The 19,697-nt window shown below is 48.1% G+C and overlaps 1 protein-coding gene across 2 annotated transcripts in view; it reads right to left on the reverse strand.

The window, feature by feature from the left end:
* The window catches only part of KIF13B (kinesin family member 13B), a 156,259-nt gene that overhangs the window by 55,583 nt on the left and 80,979 nt on the right, over positions 1-19,697 (reverse strand). For both annotated transcript variants that reach the window (XM_040427155.1, XM_040427156.1), the window contains exons 15-24: positions 14,273-14,359; positions 13,509-13,696; positions 11,319-11,529; positions 10,821-10,983; positions 9,623-9,769; positions 8,175-8,324; positions 7,862-7,987; positions 2,881-3,054; positions 2,034-2,191; positions 1,475-1,607 (exon numbers count right to left, since the gene is read on the reverse strand). In XM_040427155.1, the coding sequence (XP_040283089.1) occupies positions 1,475-1,607; positions 2,034-2,191; positions 2,881-3,054; positions 7,862-7,987; positions 8,175-8,324; positions 9,623-9,769; positions 10,821-10,983; positions 11,319-11,529; positions 13,509-13,696; positions 14,273-14,359 (1,537 nt within the window). The remainder of the gene's footprint in view (positions 1-1,474; positions 1,608-2,033; positions 2,192-2,880; positions 3,055-7,861; positions 7,988-8,174; positions 8,325-9,622; positions 9,770-10,820; positions 10,984-11,318; positions 11,530-13,508; positions 13,697-14,272; positions 14,360-19,697) is intronic.

The following is a 19,697-nucleotide window of genomic DNA, read 5'->3' on the forward strand; positions in this document are numbered from 1 at the left end:
GCCATTATTCTCACCACACAGGAGGTAAATATTCCGGGACAGACACGGAAATACCGAGGAGAAGGTGAGATTTCTCCATCCGCCAGTCACACACAACTACATATCATACATTTCCTGGTCACCATTTTTAATTGTAGTAAAAGTCCTTTAATCCAGAATCTGATATATAAAATGCAATTGCAAAGGTGGAGAATTCTAAAACTGAAGCAGAATCTCCAGCGGCCGGCTGATTGCCGGGGGCCGCAGCCTGGAACCTGATACCCCCGGGAAATCTGCTTCAGGTTTTCCAGGTATAAGTAAAGTTCTGCAACTGTCTAATAGACTTTGTGCTTCGAATCCTCAAATTTTTCAAGATCTGTTCTTGCTGTCAGTGAATACGAACATTCTTGCTTAAAGGACTTGTTTGGTTTCCTATATTGATGACCTATCCTCAGGATAGGTCATCAACATTAGATCAGCGCAGGGATCCGACTCCCGGCACCCCCGCCGATCAGCTGTATGAAGAGAACGCAGTGCTTGTGTGAACTCTGCGTTCTCTTCACCGTTTCCCTGCTCGCCATCGGCAGCAGCAGCGAGCAGTGTAATTCACTTCAATGGGGCACAGTGTATCTACAACTGCCCCTTCCCATTAAAGTGAATAGGACGGCTAAGCTGTAATTGCACCTGGTAAAGAATGAAGAGAGAGCAGTGATCGCACGAGCGCTGTGTTTTTTTTCAAACATCTGATCAGTGGGGGGTTAACCAGCAGGGAAACTGGGGGTTGTGCAAGAATTGTCCCCCACTTGGCCGGACCTGTAAAGGGAAGCTTACTTACCTGCTTCCTGACGCTGGGTCCTGCCCCTTCTCCTCTCTTCGCTGTAAAGATCTGGTTTGACATCGCCAAAGCCAATCACTAGCTGAGGAGGTGACCAGCTCCCCTTACAACTCATATGACTTAAGGGGATCCGGTCTGCACAGAGGCCAGTAAACGGATGTTTTCAACGAGGGAGCGCAGCAGAGCATCACAGGTCGGGAGAAGGAGTGGGTGCCAGCATCGGAAAGCAGGTAAGTGCATACCTGCACAACCCCTTTTAATCCAGAGGCTGACAACCTCTGCATCAAGTAAAGACAAACCTCTGGAAACTAAATACATCGTCAGCACCTATTTCTCTCCTTTGTTACAGTGTAACAGTGCAGATAAAATAAGTGCATCTGTCTGAAGGATAGAACAAGCAGCGCCATATTACGGGTCGAGAAGGGTACTTTGGCAGAACCTGAAGGACCCTGTTACATGTCAGCGGCGATCATCAGGTGCCATGGGTGTCCGGGGTATGACAGACCTGTCACAGCGCTGTGGCTTCTCTTATGAACAGTAGCCACAAGGCAGAATGTGTCCCCATCGGTGTATTTATATATCTATACACTGCACATGTGACTCCAGCTTGTGCAGTGACCGACCTCGAATGGGGGGAAGCAAGATCCTGGGGTTTCGTACCTGTCTCAGCTGGTAGATGCCTCCTGTTTGAACATCTTTGGCTGCACTGACTTCAACAGGACAGAACTCTCCATTTTCGTTCAGTTCTAAGATCTGGACCCACAATTCAACCTTCCGGGTGACCTCACTCCACCTGAGAGGAAACAGGGATACCCTTAGTGAATGATCCCCACGTGTAAATGGTAAAATCCCCCCATTATTTATTCTGCACAACAATGCCCCTTATGCAGTGCACAAATAACATGTATATGACCATCACACGGTCTTCTCCTATAATCCAACCTATGGTAGGCTGACATTTGCTGTAGCTCATTTGTCAGCTTTGCTGTGCAGACTGGGACAGAGTAAGCACAGAATCACCACATTAACATTCAAGGGCAAGGTCAGCAAAGTCATCTCTTTGTAAGAGGATGGAAATTTAGATGACGGCTGGATGTCAACACCATAGACTCAGAGTTCTGTATGCAGCTCCCCTGTCAACCCCTTGATTTCTGGCGGAATGCCTGTAATGCCCACCAGAAGGCACAGGTTGTAAGAGGCGGCAAATATCCCAACTCACCTGTCTCGCAAGCTACGCGTTTTCGCCTGGATAATTCCCAGATCCCACAGGGCAGGATTCTTACGTGGGTCACTCGCTTTGTGTCCATAAACTTCAATGGCCAAAGCACCCTCGACTAAATAATCCAAGAAATCTTCTGCGATGTTAACGGAAAACTCCTAATGGACAACAAGACGGACATGACGTGAATGCGAGCAGATAGTAAACTGGTCGGATGGCCAATTTACAAAAACACTTTCAGGGCAACTTAGACTAATTATAGTCAAACTCTGGCGTAAACCGTTGGCCCTGTACATTCTACCAAGTAGTCACATATGTCTGCTGTCCCTTGTACGTGTGTGGGTAATAATATATCAGTCACAATATGCCTGGACCTTTCAGTGACGACAGCTTTTAATCTGCCTTGTCCTTGTTCTCCAATTATCCTCTGGGTTCTGTAGATGATGGAAGGTGATTAGCAACCAATCATTTCTGTCCTTCCCTGCACAAGGCGGGAGTGGGCAAACTGCCTGTGACATGCATGCTGCTGCACAGGGAACAGTCTCCCCTCCTCTCCTGTGCTTTCAACCTGCATCTGATGCTCTCCATTTGGAATTATACTACAGCTTTAGATAGAGATGATCTTGCGATAACTCCTTACATGATGCCTGAAAAAGACATCATGGGACAAATATTTTTTAGGATAAAATATCAAATTCAACCTAAAATGAACCTCTGTTTGCATTCCCTTTGATAAATAGCTTTACTAACTGGAGCTCAACTGTACAAGCTCCATAAATTGAGCTTCATATTGTTGTATTTAATTAACATGTGTCCTACAAAGAAGAAGAGACGCTAATATACTCACTTTACTGTGATCAAAGACGACCATGCACTGGGGCTCCTTACTGATAGGAGACGATGTACTAGGGTCAACTTCAGGGGCCACAATGATCGGCTCCGGTTCATCATAGAAAGTATAATGGCAGAACACAAAGTTGGTAAGATGTTGTGGCAAACCAGTGGCCTGTAGGACTTTAACCTGAAAAAAAAATCAGAGGGAAATATAATACCGTAAGTAATTCTACTATGTTTACTACTGCTCCAAGGTGTACGTCCACTCCATCATCATCTACAGTACATCTACTCCCCCAACATCAAACCTCTACTCCTCCTCCTCCTCCATCAAACCTCTACTCCTCCTCCTCCTCCATCAAACCTCTAGTCCTCCTCCTCCTCCATCAAACCTCTACTCCTCCTCCTCCTCCATCAAACCTCTACTCCTCCTCCTCCTCCATCAAACCTCTACTCCTCCTCCTCCTCCATCAAACCTCTACTCCTCCTCCTCCTCCATCAAACCTCTACTCCTCCTCCTCCTCCATCAAACCTCTACTCCTCCTCCTCCTCCATCAAACCTCTACTCCTCCTCCTCCTCCATCAAACCTCTACTCCTCCTCCTCCTCCATCAAACCTCTACTCCTCCTCCTCCTCCATCAAACCTCTACTCCTCCTCCTCCTCCATCAAACCTCTACTCCTCCTCCTCCTCCATCAAACCTCTACTCCTCCTCCTCCTCCATCAAACCTCTACTCCTCCTCCTCCTCCATCAAACCTCTACTCCTCCTCCTCCTCCATCAAACCTCTACTCCTCCTCCTCCTCCATCAAACCTCTACTCCTCCTCCTCCTCCTCCATCAAACCTCTACTCCTCCTCCTCCTCCTCCATCAAACCTCTACTCCTCCTCCTCCTCCTCCATCAAACCTCTACTCCTCCTCCTCCTCCTCCATCAAACCTCTACTCCTCCTCCTCCTCCTCCATCAAACCTCTACTCCTCCTCCTCCTCCTCCATCAAACCTCTACTCCTCCTCCTCCTCCTCCATCAAACCTCTACTCCTCCTCCTCCTCCTCCATCAAACCTCTACTCCTCCTCCTCCTCCTCCTCCATCAAACCTCTACTCCTCCTCCTCCTCCATCAAACCTCTACTCCTCCTCCTCCTCCTCCTCCATCAAACCTCTACTCCTCCTCCTCCTCCTCCTCCTCCATCAAACCTCTACTCCTCCTCCTCCTCCTCCTCCATCAAACCTCTACTCCTCCTCCTCCTCCTCCTCCTCCATCAAACCTCTACTCCTCCTCCTCCTCCTCCATCAAACCTCTACTCCTCCTCCTCCTCCTCCATCAAACCTCTACTCCTCCTCCTCCTCCATCAAACCTCTACTCCTCCTCCTCCTCCATCAAACCTCTACTCCTCCTCCTCCTCCATCAAACCTCTACTCCTCCTCCTCCTCCATCAAACCTCTACTCCTCCTCCTCCTCCATCAAACCTCTACTCCTCCTCCTCCTCCATCAAACCTCTACTCCTCCTCCTCCTCCATCAAACCTCTACTCCTCCTCCATCAAACCTCTACTCCTCCTCCATCAAACCTCTACTCCTCCTCCATCAAACCTCTACTCCTCCTCCATCAAACCTCTACTCCTCCTCCATCAAACCTCTACTCCTCCTCCATCAAACCTCTACTCCTCCTCCATCAAACCTCTACTCCTCCTCCATCAAACCTCTACTCCTCCTCCATCAAACCTCTACTCCTCCTCCATCAAACCTCTACTCCTCCTCCATCAAACCTCTACTCCTCCTCCTCCTCCATCAAACCTCTACTCCTCCTCCATCAAACCTCTACTCCTCCTCCATCTACAGTACATCTACACCTCCAACATCTATGTCTGCTACTACTGCTTTCACTATTACACTGGGGTCCACTTGGCTGGAACTTGTTGAAGTCAAATCAACAATACTGAGCAATGTCTCAAAACATATGTGAGACTTTGTTGCTTAAGACTAATGAAACGGACCAGTCTCATATTAATTACATAAATAGCAGTCGTCCTACCACAGTCTATACCCAAACATAAAATTAGGTAGACCATAGCTTTGTAGGTAACCTCCAGGTCCTATGGCAGCAAGCTTGGGTCTCCCAATCAAGTTAAGAGTCACTTCTGAAGAATCATGGCACAATCTAGGTTACAGTAAAGAGACACTTCAAGTATCAACTCTTAACCTTGTTTCTTTGTATGGCCAACTTGCAAAGGAGACATCAAAACTGAGCCTCGGTTTATAGTATGCGGGCCATGGAATAACCCTTCAGAGAACTCCAAATGTGGGGAGCATTATACACTGAAGAAATAATTAAATTCTAGAGCTCTCAATACAAGGAGGTCACCTCTGAAAAATAAAGTAGGCCATCAAATCTGGGCCTGCCGCCAACTGAACAATCATGATTCGGTCTCTAAAAATTAGGAAGCAAAATTGCTGTGGTGGGAGCTCATTCTGAAATTTGTCAAGGTCATTCAGCAGAGCAGCTAGGCTGAGAAGAAAAGTTGACATAGCTGCCGAGTAGAAGGCTCTGGCTGCTTGTCAATAAAATCCTTCACCTCATCACCTTTACAAGTCGCTTGAGGAAGAGGTGTATACAGATAACAGTATCATTTATATATGAAATATTTATCAAAGTGTAAGTACATGACACTTCTAATCCTGTACTGATCCTGAGTTACATCCTGTATTATACCCCAGAGCTGCACTCACTATTCTGCTGGTGCAGTCACTGTGTACATACATTACATTACTTATCCTGTACTGATCCTGAGTTACATCCTGTATGATACTCCAGAGCTGCACTCACTATTCTGCTGGTGGAGTCACTGTGTACATACATTACATTACTTATCCTGTACTGATCCCGAGTTACATCCTGTATTATACTCCAGAGCTGCACTCACTATTCTGCTGGTGCAGTCACTGTGTACATACATTACATTACTTATCCTGTACTGATCCTGAGTTACATCCTGTATTATACTCCAGAGCTGCACTCACTATTCTGCTGGTGCAGTCACTGTGTACATAACATTACTTATCCTGTACTGATCCCAAGTTACATCCTATATTATACTCCAGAGCTGCACTCACTATTCTGCTGGTGGAGTCACAGAGAGGGAGGGAACACCCTGCAGAGAGGGAACACCCTGCAGAGAGGGAACACCCTGCAGCCATTACTGGAAGAACACAAGCTGGTGGTGGCAGCGTTGTGGCCTGGCGAAGGTTTTCGTGGTATTCTCTTGGCCACTCATTTATGTGGAAGGCCCTCTCAACTGACTACATGCTGATTGTCTTCCCTTGGGTTGGGTGGGATCTTCCAGAAAGACAATGCAGCATGTCACACGGTTAGAAATGCCTGACATTGGTCATGCTCTTCCAACCAAGATTTCCAAGTACTACCCTTGACCCCCTAAATCCCCAGACTGGAACCCAATTGACCATCTGTGGGACCACCTCGATGGTCGTGTTCTCTCTATGGACCCCCCAACCCCACCCTCCAGCAGCTGTGGGATGCACTGCAGTCAGCATGGCTCCACATACCTGCGACAACCTACCTGCTGGACCTTACCGAGTCCCACTCCGGGCCCGTCTAGCTGCTGTCCGTGCTGCACAGGGCGGTGACACTGGATATTAGCTGCTGGTCAGAGTAATGGGACTCAACTGTGTATTTCAGGATGAGCGACCTATTCTCCTATTATGTGTGGGGTCTCATGGTGCTACGATGGTAATTGTCCACTCTCATGGGCGCAGAAACCGCAGTCACACCCGGGCCCCGGTGCCTGAGTGTCCCACGAATGCTATAAATGGCACATGGCAGGTGGGTCCCGGGAGCTTTTTATTACGCTTTGTTTTTCAGCCCGCACTGCGTTGGCGGTGATTTATAGATGTTGCATACAAATTAGGTGTAAAACCTCTAATTACTTAACCTCGGTCACAGTCAGACAAAGATTGCTAGTGGTGACCCCTGACAGATAGACGAGGGGGAGTCCACAGCAGCCATGATGATATCCAAGCACCAGGGGTCAATGAGATGCAGGATGTAAAACAAATGCCCGTCCAGAGGTCTCGCTCCTGACCCGCCCCGCTTACGGGAACAGAGGAAATATCCGCAACATCAGCAAGGACGCCGCTGCCTTAAGTGTCTCATACAAAGAGCGTCAAGAGAGTCACAGGCCGACAGGCGGAGGACGACCACTGGAAGTAACAAAGCGGTTGAAAAGCCAGTGTAAAAAAAAAAATCGTAAGTCCTCTATGTAACGGTCCATCTCTGCTGCCGAGCAAAATGGACGACGCCTATATCGCAGCGGCCTCTATCAGTACAAATGGGGAGCACTGGGTGGATGGGTATAATGAACGTCATCCAGCTGGATATGGGAGTTCACAGACAGAGTTAAAGGGGTAGGGTCTTCACAGCAGCACAGATTGTTTCAGGAGAGAGGTGTAGCCATCTTTTTGGACGGCTACATGGTGTAATAATCAGGGGCCCACACAGCAGCACAGAGCATTTTAGAGGAGAAATGTGCTGATCTTTTGGAAGGTTACAGTCTGGGAGTTACATACTGGAAAGAGCAGGGGCACAGAGTATTTTAGGAGAAGGGATGAGCCGCTCTTTTGGAAGGTGGTAGACCGAGGGTTATATACTGCTAAGAGCAGGTTCCACAAGCAGCACAGAGCATTTCAGGAGAGGGGTGTCCGGAACTTTTTCAGAGGTTGTAGACCGAGGGCTACACACTGGAAGCAGCAGAATCCCACAGCAGCACAAAACATTTCAGGCTGATATTTTGGGATGTTGCAGACTGAGAGTTATATACGGGAAAGAGCAGAGCCTTTCAGCAGCACAGAGTATTTCAGGAAAGCAGCGTGCAGACATCACAGAAGCATATAGCTGTACAGCATTCCGATAGCAGAAGGGCCACAATTTTTCAGCAGCAAAGGAGTGGCAGCCATCATGAAAGCGCACTTCTGCCCTACTCACCATACAGACTAGCTTGCGCTCCTGAGTTTTGCTGTCGCTGGATGCATCTCCGTCCTCGCCACCGGCTATCCGCTCATCGATGTCCCCACTGATACGGACAACCTCCACGTGCAGACGCCCTGAGATCTGTGCAGAGGACAGTAAGGTAAGTGCATTGTCTGGTCGCTGGGGAAGGACTGGACCAGCAATAAGAGCTGTGTACACGCCATCATGGAGGGATGGGGCACCACGGACATTGCCTTCTTTAGGGATGCGCATTTTCTAAAGCTTCTGCCTAGAGCTGCATGAAAGTAGTAGTGTAGAGCGTCCTCACCTCTCCTTTCTGATTGATGATGGGGACCGCATACTGCAGCTTCACATCATGGAAGAGGGACTCCAAAAATACATTGGCAACCCCAATGAGACTGTGATTCTCCTGCTCGTCATAGAAAGGGTCGGCACGGCGGAAGTACGCCCTGATCACCTGCAGAAAACAGTGAGAAAAGGCTGTCGTATAATAACCTTGAAGATGTTTTATTCGGGATTTCGTGTTTTTTTACTAATCTCAAAAATTTGCTTTTCAGAATCTCTGCACCCACTGAAAAAAACACAACTACGAAGCCAGGGAGAGCACAGGGAGAGCACAGGGAGAGCACAGGGAGAGCACAGGGAGAGCACAGGGAGAGCACAGGGAGAGCACAGGGAGAGCACAGGGAGAGCACAGGGAGAGCACAGGGAGAGCACAGGGAGAGCACAGGGAGAGCACAGGGAGAGCACAGGGAGAGCACAGGGAGAGCACAGGGAGAGCACAGGGAGAGCACAGGGAGAGCACAGGGAGAGCACAGGGAGAGCACAGGGAGAGCACAGGGAGAACACAGGGAGAGCACAGGGAGAGCACAGGGAGAACACAGGGAGAACACAGGGAGAACACAGGGAGAACACAGGGAGAACACAGGGAGAACACAGGGAGAACACAGGGAGAACACAGGGAGAACACAGGGAGAACACAGGGAGAACACAGGGAGAACACAGGGAGAACACAGGGAGAACACAGGGAGAACACAGGGAGAACACAGGGAGAACACAGGGAGAACACAGGGAGAGCACAGGGAGAACACAGGGAGAACACAGGGAGAGCACAGATCCAACCCTCAGCTAGTTTATTGGGCTCCAGAGAGTGGGACAGCATTAAAAGGGTTTTCCAAGGATTTAATACTGATGACCTATTGTCTGTATAGTCAATAAAGCAATGGTTGGCACTCCACAGGTAGGGTAGGAACGCCGACATCCAGCATCTCCCTGCTTCACTCCACACTCAGGCCATGATCAAGGTCCGGTTAGGACCCACACTTTGGTCCGTGCCTTGTAAATGAACTGGATGGAATAAATGAACCTAAGAATCTAAACTTCAAGCAGAGTGCCATGGTCCTATTTTCTGACTATCTTCTGGATAGGTCACCCGAGACCCCCGCCGATCAGCACACCGCCTTCTCTGTGCTTACCAAGCACAGCGCCATACATAGCATAGTGGCTGTGCTTGGTAACGCAGCTCAGTCCCATTCACTTCAATGTGCCATGTGACCGATGAACGTGTTGTCACTGCAGCGAGATCTCCCCCACCGATCAGATACTGGTGATCCATCCAGAGGACAGATTGCACTCTGTTTTTTCTACTGGCGAAACTCCTTTAAATACGTTTTTTTTTTTCCTTTCAGGTCTATACGGCTATAACATTTCTGCTGAAAAGGAGGCAGTGAAATAAAACGTTACTCCGTCACTTACAGGACTGTCATCTTCGCACGCTTTCCACTCTTGGTAGAGGTCTCGGATGTCTACCAGACGGTTCTCCAGCTTCTCCAGGGACCAGATCTGTTTGCCTTTCCCTTTCCTCCTCACTTGGATGGCGGGTTCACTCAGAACTTCACCACGCTGCAGGAAAAATCAGAAGGACTTAGGTGCCCTGATGTAGGCAGTGTGTCTGGGGGGGGGGGGGTGGCAGACTTTTACCAAACCCTATTGATTTAAGAGCGCATTTGCAAAAAACTTTCATGCACCAATAAGTAGGAGAATGAGCTGACTACTACCTCCATCAGCTCGGAACTACGCTTCCTCCTTCTCTCCCCCACAAAAAAAACCCTAAACACACAAAAAACCAAATCTGTCACAGTCCGTTTTTTTCTTTATTCATGTCATCTGACGGCTCAGGTACGTCTAGAGAAAAGAAGGTTTCTACACAAACATAGAAGAGGATTCTTTACGGTAAGAGCAGTGAGACTATGGAACTGGAGGTGGTGATGGTGAGTTCACTAAAAGAGTTCAAGCTGGGCCTGGATGTATTTCTTTTTTTTTTTTGGAATAGATTTTCCATTTTAATAATTTATTTCCAGTTACAAAGCAAGGGTTAACAGCCAAACAAAACTTAATATTTATGGCCCTGATTCTGTAGTTTACAGAAACACCCCATATGTGGTCGTAAACTGCTGTACGGGCACACGGCAGGGCGCAGAAGGAAAGCCTGGAGTGTAATAATATTACAGGCTATAGCTACTAGAGAGGGGTCGTTGATCCAGGGAGTTATTCTGATGCCTGATTGGAGTCGGGAAGGAATTGTTTATTCCCCTAAAGTGGGGAAAATTGGCTTCTACCTCACAGGTTTTTTTTTTTCCTTCCTCTGGATCAACTTGCAGGATAACAGGCCGAACTGGATAGACAGAGGGCTTTTTCTTTCAGCGGTACAAACTATATTACTACGTTACTATGTGTATCTCTTATCTCCTGACCAAAGCAACATTTGTAATTGCCCCAATGCATCTAAAAATGAAAACAAAGCAACTTTGAAAAACGTCCCAGACGTGTCCATGGTAACAGACAACAGAGTCGGATCCTGTAGTCACGCTCTCTCCCATCTGCCTCCTACAACCCTGGTAGTAGGTTACGAAAAGGAGAATGAGATAAAAAGGTCCATGTGGGGAAAACCTACCTTCCTGTTGGCGTTCAGGCTGGACGCGGGGATCTGTAGGGTCACTTTGTACTCTGTCCTCTTGTCCATCTCATCAGCAATGAAATTGGCCTCTTGGACGTACATGTTTGCTTTGGCGATCTGTTCCCGGAGCTTGGATAAGCTGTGATGTAGCATCACCTCCCTTAGAGAAAAAGTACAAACGGAGCTCTGCTACATCTGTGTAACCGTGCACCTAGCCTAAAGAGAGCCACTTCAAAGGTAATAAGAATTATGGGGAGAGTAGGTCGGCCACTGCCAGGCAGGAATAATGGGGAAGGAGGTTACCCCTTGGAGCACTAAAAAAAAGTAGTATTACCCAGTGCCCATTGAAGTCAATGGGCAGGGGGCATAACTATAGTTGGTGCAAAGGTAGAAGTCCCACCTGGGCCTGACGCCTCAGAGGGCACAATGACTTCCCGGTCACAGAACCGGTAAAGATTTGGTTTCGGGGCCTGTGATAGACTCCTGTGGCCTCACCTCTCTTCAGTCCACTGCCTGATGCGCTGTTGGGCATTGGGTGACCCAAAGGAGAACCTGTCGAAGCTGCGATAATGCTGCTTTTCTGGGGACAGCCTCCTGCGCAGCTGCTCCAGCTCATGCTCGTACATCAGCCTCTGGCGCTCCAGCGCTGTGCGCTTCTCCTCTTCATGCTGCTGCTCCATGGTCTGCAGCAAGGATTGCATGGGATCTACAGGAGGCCAAGGAGAGGTCAGTCAGACATGGAAACAAGGAGAGGACAATGGCTGCAGGGACATTACTGGACTATTATAAGCCGCAGGGCTCCTCATATAACACTGCTGGATTATTATAAGCCGCAGAGCTCCTCTTCTAACACTGCTGGACTATTATAAGCCGCAGGGCTCCTCTTCTAACACTGCTGGACTATTATAAGCCGCAGGGCTCCTCTTCTAACACTGCTGGACTATTATAAGCCGCAGGGCTCCTCATATAACACTGCTGGACTATTATAAGCCGCAGGGCTCCTCATATAACACTGCTGGACTATTATAAGCCGCAGGGCTCCTTATATAACACTGCTGGACTATTACAAGCCGCAGGGCTCCTCTTCTAACACTGCTGGACTATTATAAGCCGCAGGGCTCCTCATATAACACTGCTGGACTATTATAAGCCGCAGGGCTCCTTATATAACACTGCTGGACTATTATAAGCCGCAGGGCTCCTCTTCTAACACTGCTGGACTATTATAAGCCGCAGGGCTCCTTATATAACACTGCTGGACTATTATAAGCCGCAGGGCTCCTCATATAACACTGCTGGACTATTATAAGCCGCAGGGCTCCTCATATAACACTGCTGGATTATTATAAGCCGCAGAGCTCCTTATATAACACTGCTGGACTATTATAAGCCGCAGGGCTCCTCATATAACACTGCTGGACTATTATAAGCCGCAGGGCTCCTCATATAACACTGCTGGACTATTATAAGCCGCAGGGCTCCTCATATAACACTGCTGGACTATTATAAGCCGCAGGGCTCCTCATATAACACTGCTGGACTATTATAAGCCGCAGGGCTCCTCATATAACACTGCTGGACTATTATAAGCTGCAGAGCTCCTCTTCTAACACTGCTGGACTATTATAAGCCGCAGGGCTCCTCATATAACACTGCTGGACTATTATAGGCCGCAGGGCTCCTTATATAACACTGCTGGACTATTATAAGCCGCAGGGCTCCTCATATAACACTGCTGGACTATTATAAGCTGCAGGGCTCCTCATATAACACTGCTGGACTATTATAAGCCGCAGGGCTCCTCATATAACACTGCTGGACTATTATAAGCCGCAGGGCTCCTCATATAACACTGCTGGACTATTATAAGCCGCAGGGCTCCTCATATAACACTGCTGGACTATTATAAGCCGCAGGGCTCCTCATATAACACTGCTGGACTATTATAAGCCGCAGGGCTCCTCATATAACACTGCTGGACTATTATAAGCCGCAGGGCTCCTCATAACACTGCTGGACTATTATAAGCCGCAGGGCTCCTCATAACACTGCTGGACTATTATAGGCCGCAGGGCTCCTTATATAACACTGCTGGACTATTATAAGCCGCAGGGCTCCTCATATAACACTGCTGGACTATTATAGGCCGCAGGGCTCCTCATATAACACTGCTGGACTATTATAAGCTGCAGGGCTCCTCATATAACACTGCTGGACTATTATAAGCCGCAGGGCTCCTCATATAACACTGCTGGACTATTATAAGCCGCAGGGCTCCTCATATAACACTGCTGGACTATTATAAGCCGCAGGGCTCCTTATATAACACTTCTGGACTATTATAAGCCGCAGGGCTCCTCATATAACACTGCTGGACTATTATAAGCCGCAGGGCTCTTCATATAACACTGCTGGACTATTATAGGCCGCAGGGCTCCTTATATAACACTGCTGGACTATTATAAGCCGCAGGGCTCCTTATATAACACTGCTGGACTATTATAAGCTGCAGGGCTCCTCTTCTAACACTGCTGGACTATTATAAGCCGCAGGGCTCCTCATATAACACTGCTGGACTATTATAAGCCGCAGGGCTCCTCATATAACACTGCTGGACTATTATAAGCCGCAGGGCTCCTTAAATAACACTGCTGGACTATTATAAGCCGCAGGGATCTTATTTACCGTTATTTCCCAGAGCCTTCATCATGACCTCCATCTGGGCGTACTCATAGTTGAAGTTGACCTCGCTGGACACCTCACTGGAGGAGTCCCCGTCGGCGTCCAGTTGCTCGAAGCTGCTGCTGTTGCGCATACTGGTATCCCGCTCCTCGTCCTCCCGATCCGCCTTCTTCTTCTTTGGTAAACTTATCCTGCGAGATCAGCATAAGGCATAGGATTAAAGGGGCTTTCCATAAATGTCAGAGAGATGGGGACCCTACCTCTGCTTGCTCCAAATGTCATGGACTAAAAAGGGACAGGGTCGTGAAAATCCCTCCCTGCATCGGACAAAGCAGATCAGAGGTCAGGGGACACCCGCTCTCCCGTCAGGTGAGGGTCCTAAGGGATAAAGTCCTAATACTTCTCACAGGGAAGGGTTTGCTACAATTGGATCCGTTGCGAGATAATATCTGGACTGTACAGTGCTGGGGTCAGACACTGAAGATTCTGGCAAGGATTGTGTTGGGTATGCAATATTCAGGTAGGACATGATAAACCGCAAAATGTATCTGCGCTGACACATTGTAACAAACTATCAGCACAGGAACGAGTCATGCAGTTGATGCATTTAGCAAAGGATTGATTCAATATAACTGTAGCAAACCCTCTGCTGTGACAATGCAGTTTGTGGCCATGGAGATGTGCCGGCTTGTGATGCCATGTCTGCACATTTCATACAGGAAGGGATTTGGAAATCCAGGATGATGGGAGTGACCGTGAATATGTACCTCAGAAAGTGATTGTTGCCCCAGAGAATGCGGTCCCCGTGCTGCAGCTGGGTGGGCTGGGTGACCACGGAGCCATTTACTAACGTCCTGCAAAACAAAAAACAGTCATCAATCGCTGCTGCCCCCTGGTGGTGCAGGATCCTGTGATTAAAGCAATGCATAGGGCTCCCTCCAGGGTCAGAGAGGTAATGCGGAGCGCTGTCATCAGGGGCAATACTGGAGGGCAGCGCCATCATCTGGTGTGAAGCATACATGACAGATGCCCACATAGAACAAGGGAAATTTCATAATACAGCGCTGCAGCCCCCTTACTGCATGAGCGTGGCATTAAAACCCCGGCAATTATGGGGAGGAGAAGGGGTTTGTCTGAGCCCATCCCCCATCATTACATGACTACCGAGCACGCCCACTAGTGTACACCTACCGAGCACGCCCACTAGTGTACACCTACCGAGCACGCCCACTAGTGTACACCTACCGAGCACGCCCACTAGTGTACACCTACCGAGCACGCCCACTAGTGTACACCTACCGAGCACGCCCACTAGTGTACACCTACAGAGCACGCCCACTAGTGTACACCTACAGAGCACGCCCACTAGTGTACACCTACAGAGCACGCCCACTAGTGTACACCTACAGAGCACGCCCACTAGTGTACACCTACAGAGCACGCCCACTAGTGTACACCTACAGAGCACGCCCACTAGTGTACACCTACAGAGCACGCCCACTAGTGTACACCTACAGAGCACGCCCACTAGTGTACACCTACAGAGCACGCCCACTAGTGTACACCTACAGAGCACGCCCACTAGTGTACACCTACAGAGCACGCCCACTAGTGTACACCTACAGAGCACGCCCACTAGTGTACACCTACAGAGCACGCCCACTAGTGTACACCTACAGAGCACGCCCACTAGTGTACACCTACAGAGCACGCCCACTAGTGTACACCTACAGAGCACGCCCACTAGTGTACACCTACAGAGCACGCCCACTAGTGTACACCTACAGAGCACGCCCACTAGTGTACACCTACAGAGCACGCCCACTAGTGTACACCTACAGAGCACGCCCACTAGTGTACACCTACAGAGCACGCCCACTAGTGTACACCCTGTACACCTACAGAGCACGCCCACTACTGTACACCTACAGAGCACGCCCACTACTGTACACCCTGTACACCTACAGAGCACGCCCACTACTGTACACCTACAGAGCACGCCCACTACTGTACACCCTGTACACCTACAGAGCACGCCCACTACTGTACACCTACAGAGCACGCCCACTACTGTACACCCTGTACACCTACAGAGCACGCCCACTACTGTACACCTACAGAGCACGCCCACTACTGCACACCTACAGAACATATTCACATAACAGATTGTGTCACATTATTAATGAAGTCCACAAACTGCAATTACACATCGTCTGGTCGTATAATGAGAGGTGCAATCACATGTATTCTAGTATCTGCTGACCCTACTGCACCTGGGTTACACTTCCCAGAGTGCAAAGAGCCTGAACTAGCTAGAGCAGAATAGTGAGTGCAGCTCTGGAGTATAATACAGGATGTAACTCAGGATCAGTACAGGATAAGTAATGTATGTACACAGTGACTCCACCAGCAGAATAGTGAGTGCAGCTCTGGAGTATAATACAGGATGTAACTCAGGATCAGTACAGGATAAGTAATGTAATGTATGTACACAGTGATTGCACCAGCAGAATAGTGAGTGCAGCTCTGGAGTATAATACAGTATATGGCCTTATGCACACGACCGTTGTGTGTTCATCCGCGGCCGTTGTTCCGTTTTCCGTTTTTTTTTCGCTGACCCATTGACTTTCAACGGGTCCGTGGAAAAATCGGAAAATGCACTGTTTGGCTTCCGCGTCCGTGATCCGTTTTTCCAGTCCTATTTTTTTCACGGACAACGGTTCACGGACCCATTCAAGTCAATGGGTCCGTGAAAAATCACGGATGCACACAAGATAGTCATCCGCGTCCGTGGTCCGTGTCCATTTTTCTTATCATTTTCAATGCAAACTTGACTTATTTTATTTTTTTCACTTTTCATGTCCGTGGATCCTCCAAAAATCAAGGAAGACCCACGGATGAAAAAACGGACACGGATCACGGAACGACGGAAACAGTTTTTGCGGACCGCAAAAAAAAAGTCTGTGTGCATGAGGCCTATAACTGAGGATCAGTACAGGATAAGTAATGTAATGTATGTACACAGTGACTGCACCAGCAGAATAGTGAGTGCAGCTCTGGAGTATAATACAGGATGTAACTCAGGATCAGTACAGGATAAGTAATGTAATGTATGTACACAGTGACTGCACCAGCAGAATAGTGAGTGCAGCTCTGGAGTATAATACAGGATGTAACTCAGGATCAGTACAGGATATGTAATGTATGTACACAGTGACTGCACCAGCAGAATAGTGAGTGCAGCTCTGGAGTATAATACAGGATGTAACTCAGGATCAGTACAGGATATGTAATGTATGTACACAGTGACTCCACCAGCAGAATAGTGAGTGCAGCTCTGGAGTATAATACAGGATGTAACTCAGGATCAGTACAGGATATGTAATGTATGTACACAGTGACTGCACCAGCAGAATAGTGAGTGCAGCTCTGGAGTATAATACAGGATGTAACTCAGGATCAGTACAGGATATGTAATGTATGTACACAGTGACTCCACCAGCAGAATAGTGAGTGCAGCTCTGGAGTATAATACAGTATATGGCCTCATGCACACGACCGTTGTGTGCATCCGTGGCCAATGTGTCGTTTTCCGTTTTTTTTTCAATGGGTCCGTGGAAAAATCGGAAAATGCACCGTTTTGCAGCCGCATCCGTGATCCGTGTTTCCTGTCCATCAAAAAAATATGACCTGTCCTATTTTTTTGACGGACAACGGTTCACGGACCCATTCAAGTCAATGGGTCCGTGAAAGAACACGGATGCACACAAGATTGGCATCCGCGTCCGTGGCCGTAGGTTACTTTCATACAGACGGATCCGAAGATCCGTCTGCATAAAAGCTTTTTCAGAGATGAGTTTTCACTTCGTGAAAACTCATATCCGACAGTATATTCTAACACAGAGGCGTTCCCATGGTGATGGGGACGCTTCTAGTTAGAATATACTACGAACTGTGTACATGACTGCCCCCTGCTGTCTGGCAGCACCCGATCTCTTACAGGGGGCTGTCATCCGCACAATTAACCCCTCAGGTGCTGCACCTGAGGGGTTAATTGTGCATATCATAGCCCCCTATAAGAGATCAGGGGCTGCCAGGCAGCAGGGGGCAGACCCCCATCCCTTGCCAGTTTGAATATCATTGGTGGCCAGTGTGCGGCCTCCCCTCCCCCACCCTCCCCTCCGTCGGCCCCCTCCCCCCCTATTGTAATTTCATTGGTGGCCAGTGTGCGGCCTCCCTCTCCCCCCCCTGCCCGATCATTGGTGGCAGCGGAGATTCCGATCGGAGTCCCAGTTTAATCGCTCTGGGGCTCCGATCGGTAACCATGGCAACCAGGATGCTACTGCAGGCCTGGTTGCCATGGTTACTTAGCAATATTACAATATTAGAAGCATCATACTTACCTGCTGGCTGCTGCTCTGTCTGTGTCCGGGAGCTCCTCCTACTGGTAAGTGACAGATCATTAAGCAATGCACCGCACAGACCTGTCACTTACCAGTAGGAGGAGCTCCTGGCCGGACACAGACAGCGCAGCAGCCAGCAGGTAAGTATGATGCTTCTAATATTGCTAAGTAACCATGGCAACCAGGCCTGCAGTAGCGTCCTGGTTGCCATGGCTACCGATCGGAGCCCCAGAGCGATTAAACTGGGACTCCGATCGGAATCTCCGCTGCCACCAATGATTGGGCAGGGGGGAGAGAGGGGAGGCTGCACACTGGCCACCAATGAAATTACAATAGAGGGGGGGAGGGGGGGCCAACGGAGGCCGCACACTGGCCACCAATGATATTACAATAGAGGGGGGGCGGGGGGGCCGCACACTGCCCACCAATGATATTCAAACTGGGGAGGGAGGGGGGGTCTGACCCCTGCTGCCTGGAAGCCCCTGATCTCTTATAGGGGGCTATGATACGCACAATTAACCCCTTCAGGTGCGGCACCTGAAGGGTTAATTGTGCTGATCACAGCCCCCTGTAAAAGATCGGGTGCTGCCAGGCAGCAGTCATGTACACAGTTCGTAGTATATTCTAACTAGAAGCGTCCCCATCACTATGGGAACGCCTCTGTGTTAGAATATACTGTCGGATCTGAGTTTCACGATGTAACTCAAATCCGATGGTATATTCTAACATAGAGGCGTTCCCATGGTGATGGGGGCGCTTCAAGTTAAAGTGTTGAATGTTGAAAAAACGTATTGCAGAACATGTTGGCAATATAAAGAAGGGCTTTGAAAACCATTCTCTATCATATCATTTTAAAATAACACATAATCAAGACCCTTCATGTCTGAGATTTACAGCAATTGATAAAGTACAAAAGGATTGGAGAGGAGGGAACCATGTAGAGAAAATGTCCCGTTTAGAAACAAAGCAAATTTTTTAATTAAATACATTACAACCGTTAGGCCTGAACGCAGACTTTGAACTATTCGGTTTTCTATAGGATGGGCGCCACTTGGCGACCAACTGGACGATATTTTAAAATTCGTCCAGTTTTTCCTCTACACTTGGCCCTCATCCATTAATTCTACATTAGCTATGAAGAAATATTCACATAATGGTTTTAATATTTTTATGTTCCCAAATTACTGTAAAGGGCTTGAAAATGAACACTCTGGAAAAATACCTAATTTCCAGAAAAAACGCACCGGAAACGCATCAAAACCGCATGCGATACCGGTGCGTTTTTTATACTATGTGACCCTAAAGGGGATGTTGAATAACTGTATGAAAGATCTTTTATGTAACTTATTGGCATCCAGAGAAATACCCACGTAATGTTTTTAATGTTTTTATGTTCTCTGAATTACTGTAAGAGGCTTGAGAATTTATTCCTTTGAAAAAAAAAATTGGAAATATTTTATTTTTAGAAAAAACGCACTGGAAACGCATTAAAACCGCATGCGACATCAGTGCGTTTTTTACACCATGCAACCCCAAGGGAGTTGGTGAACAATTTTATGTAAGTTTCTTCATGTAATTTATTGTTATTATGACTTTTTATTAATATACACTTTTAAAGGTGGAAAAATATTTATAGATCCCAATCCCTAAAAAATTGGAACTCCTGACCAGTCCTTTATACATTCTTGATTCACTATAAAAGCGGAATATCAGAAGGGGGATGTTAACCACTGAGGAAGGGGTCATTGTCTTAAATCCCCGAAACGCGTCCGGCGCTAATCCCCCCCAT

Source organism: Bufo bufo, chromosome 4, assembly GCF_905171765.1.
Source record: "Bufo bufo chromosome 4, aBufBuf1.1, whole genome shotgun sequence".
Classification (NCBI taxonomy): domain Eukaryota; kingdom Metazoa; phylum Chordata; class Amphibia; order Anura; family Bufonidae; genus Bufo; species Bufo bufo.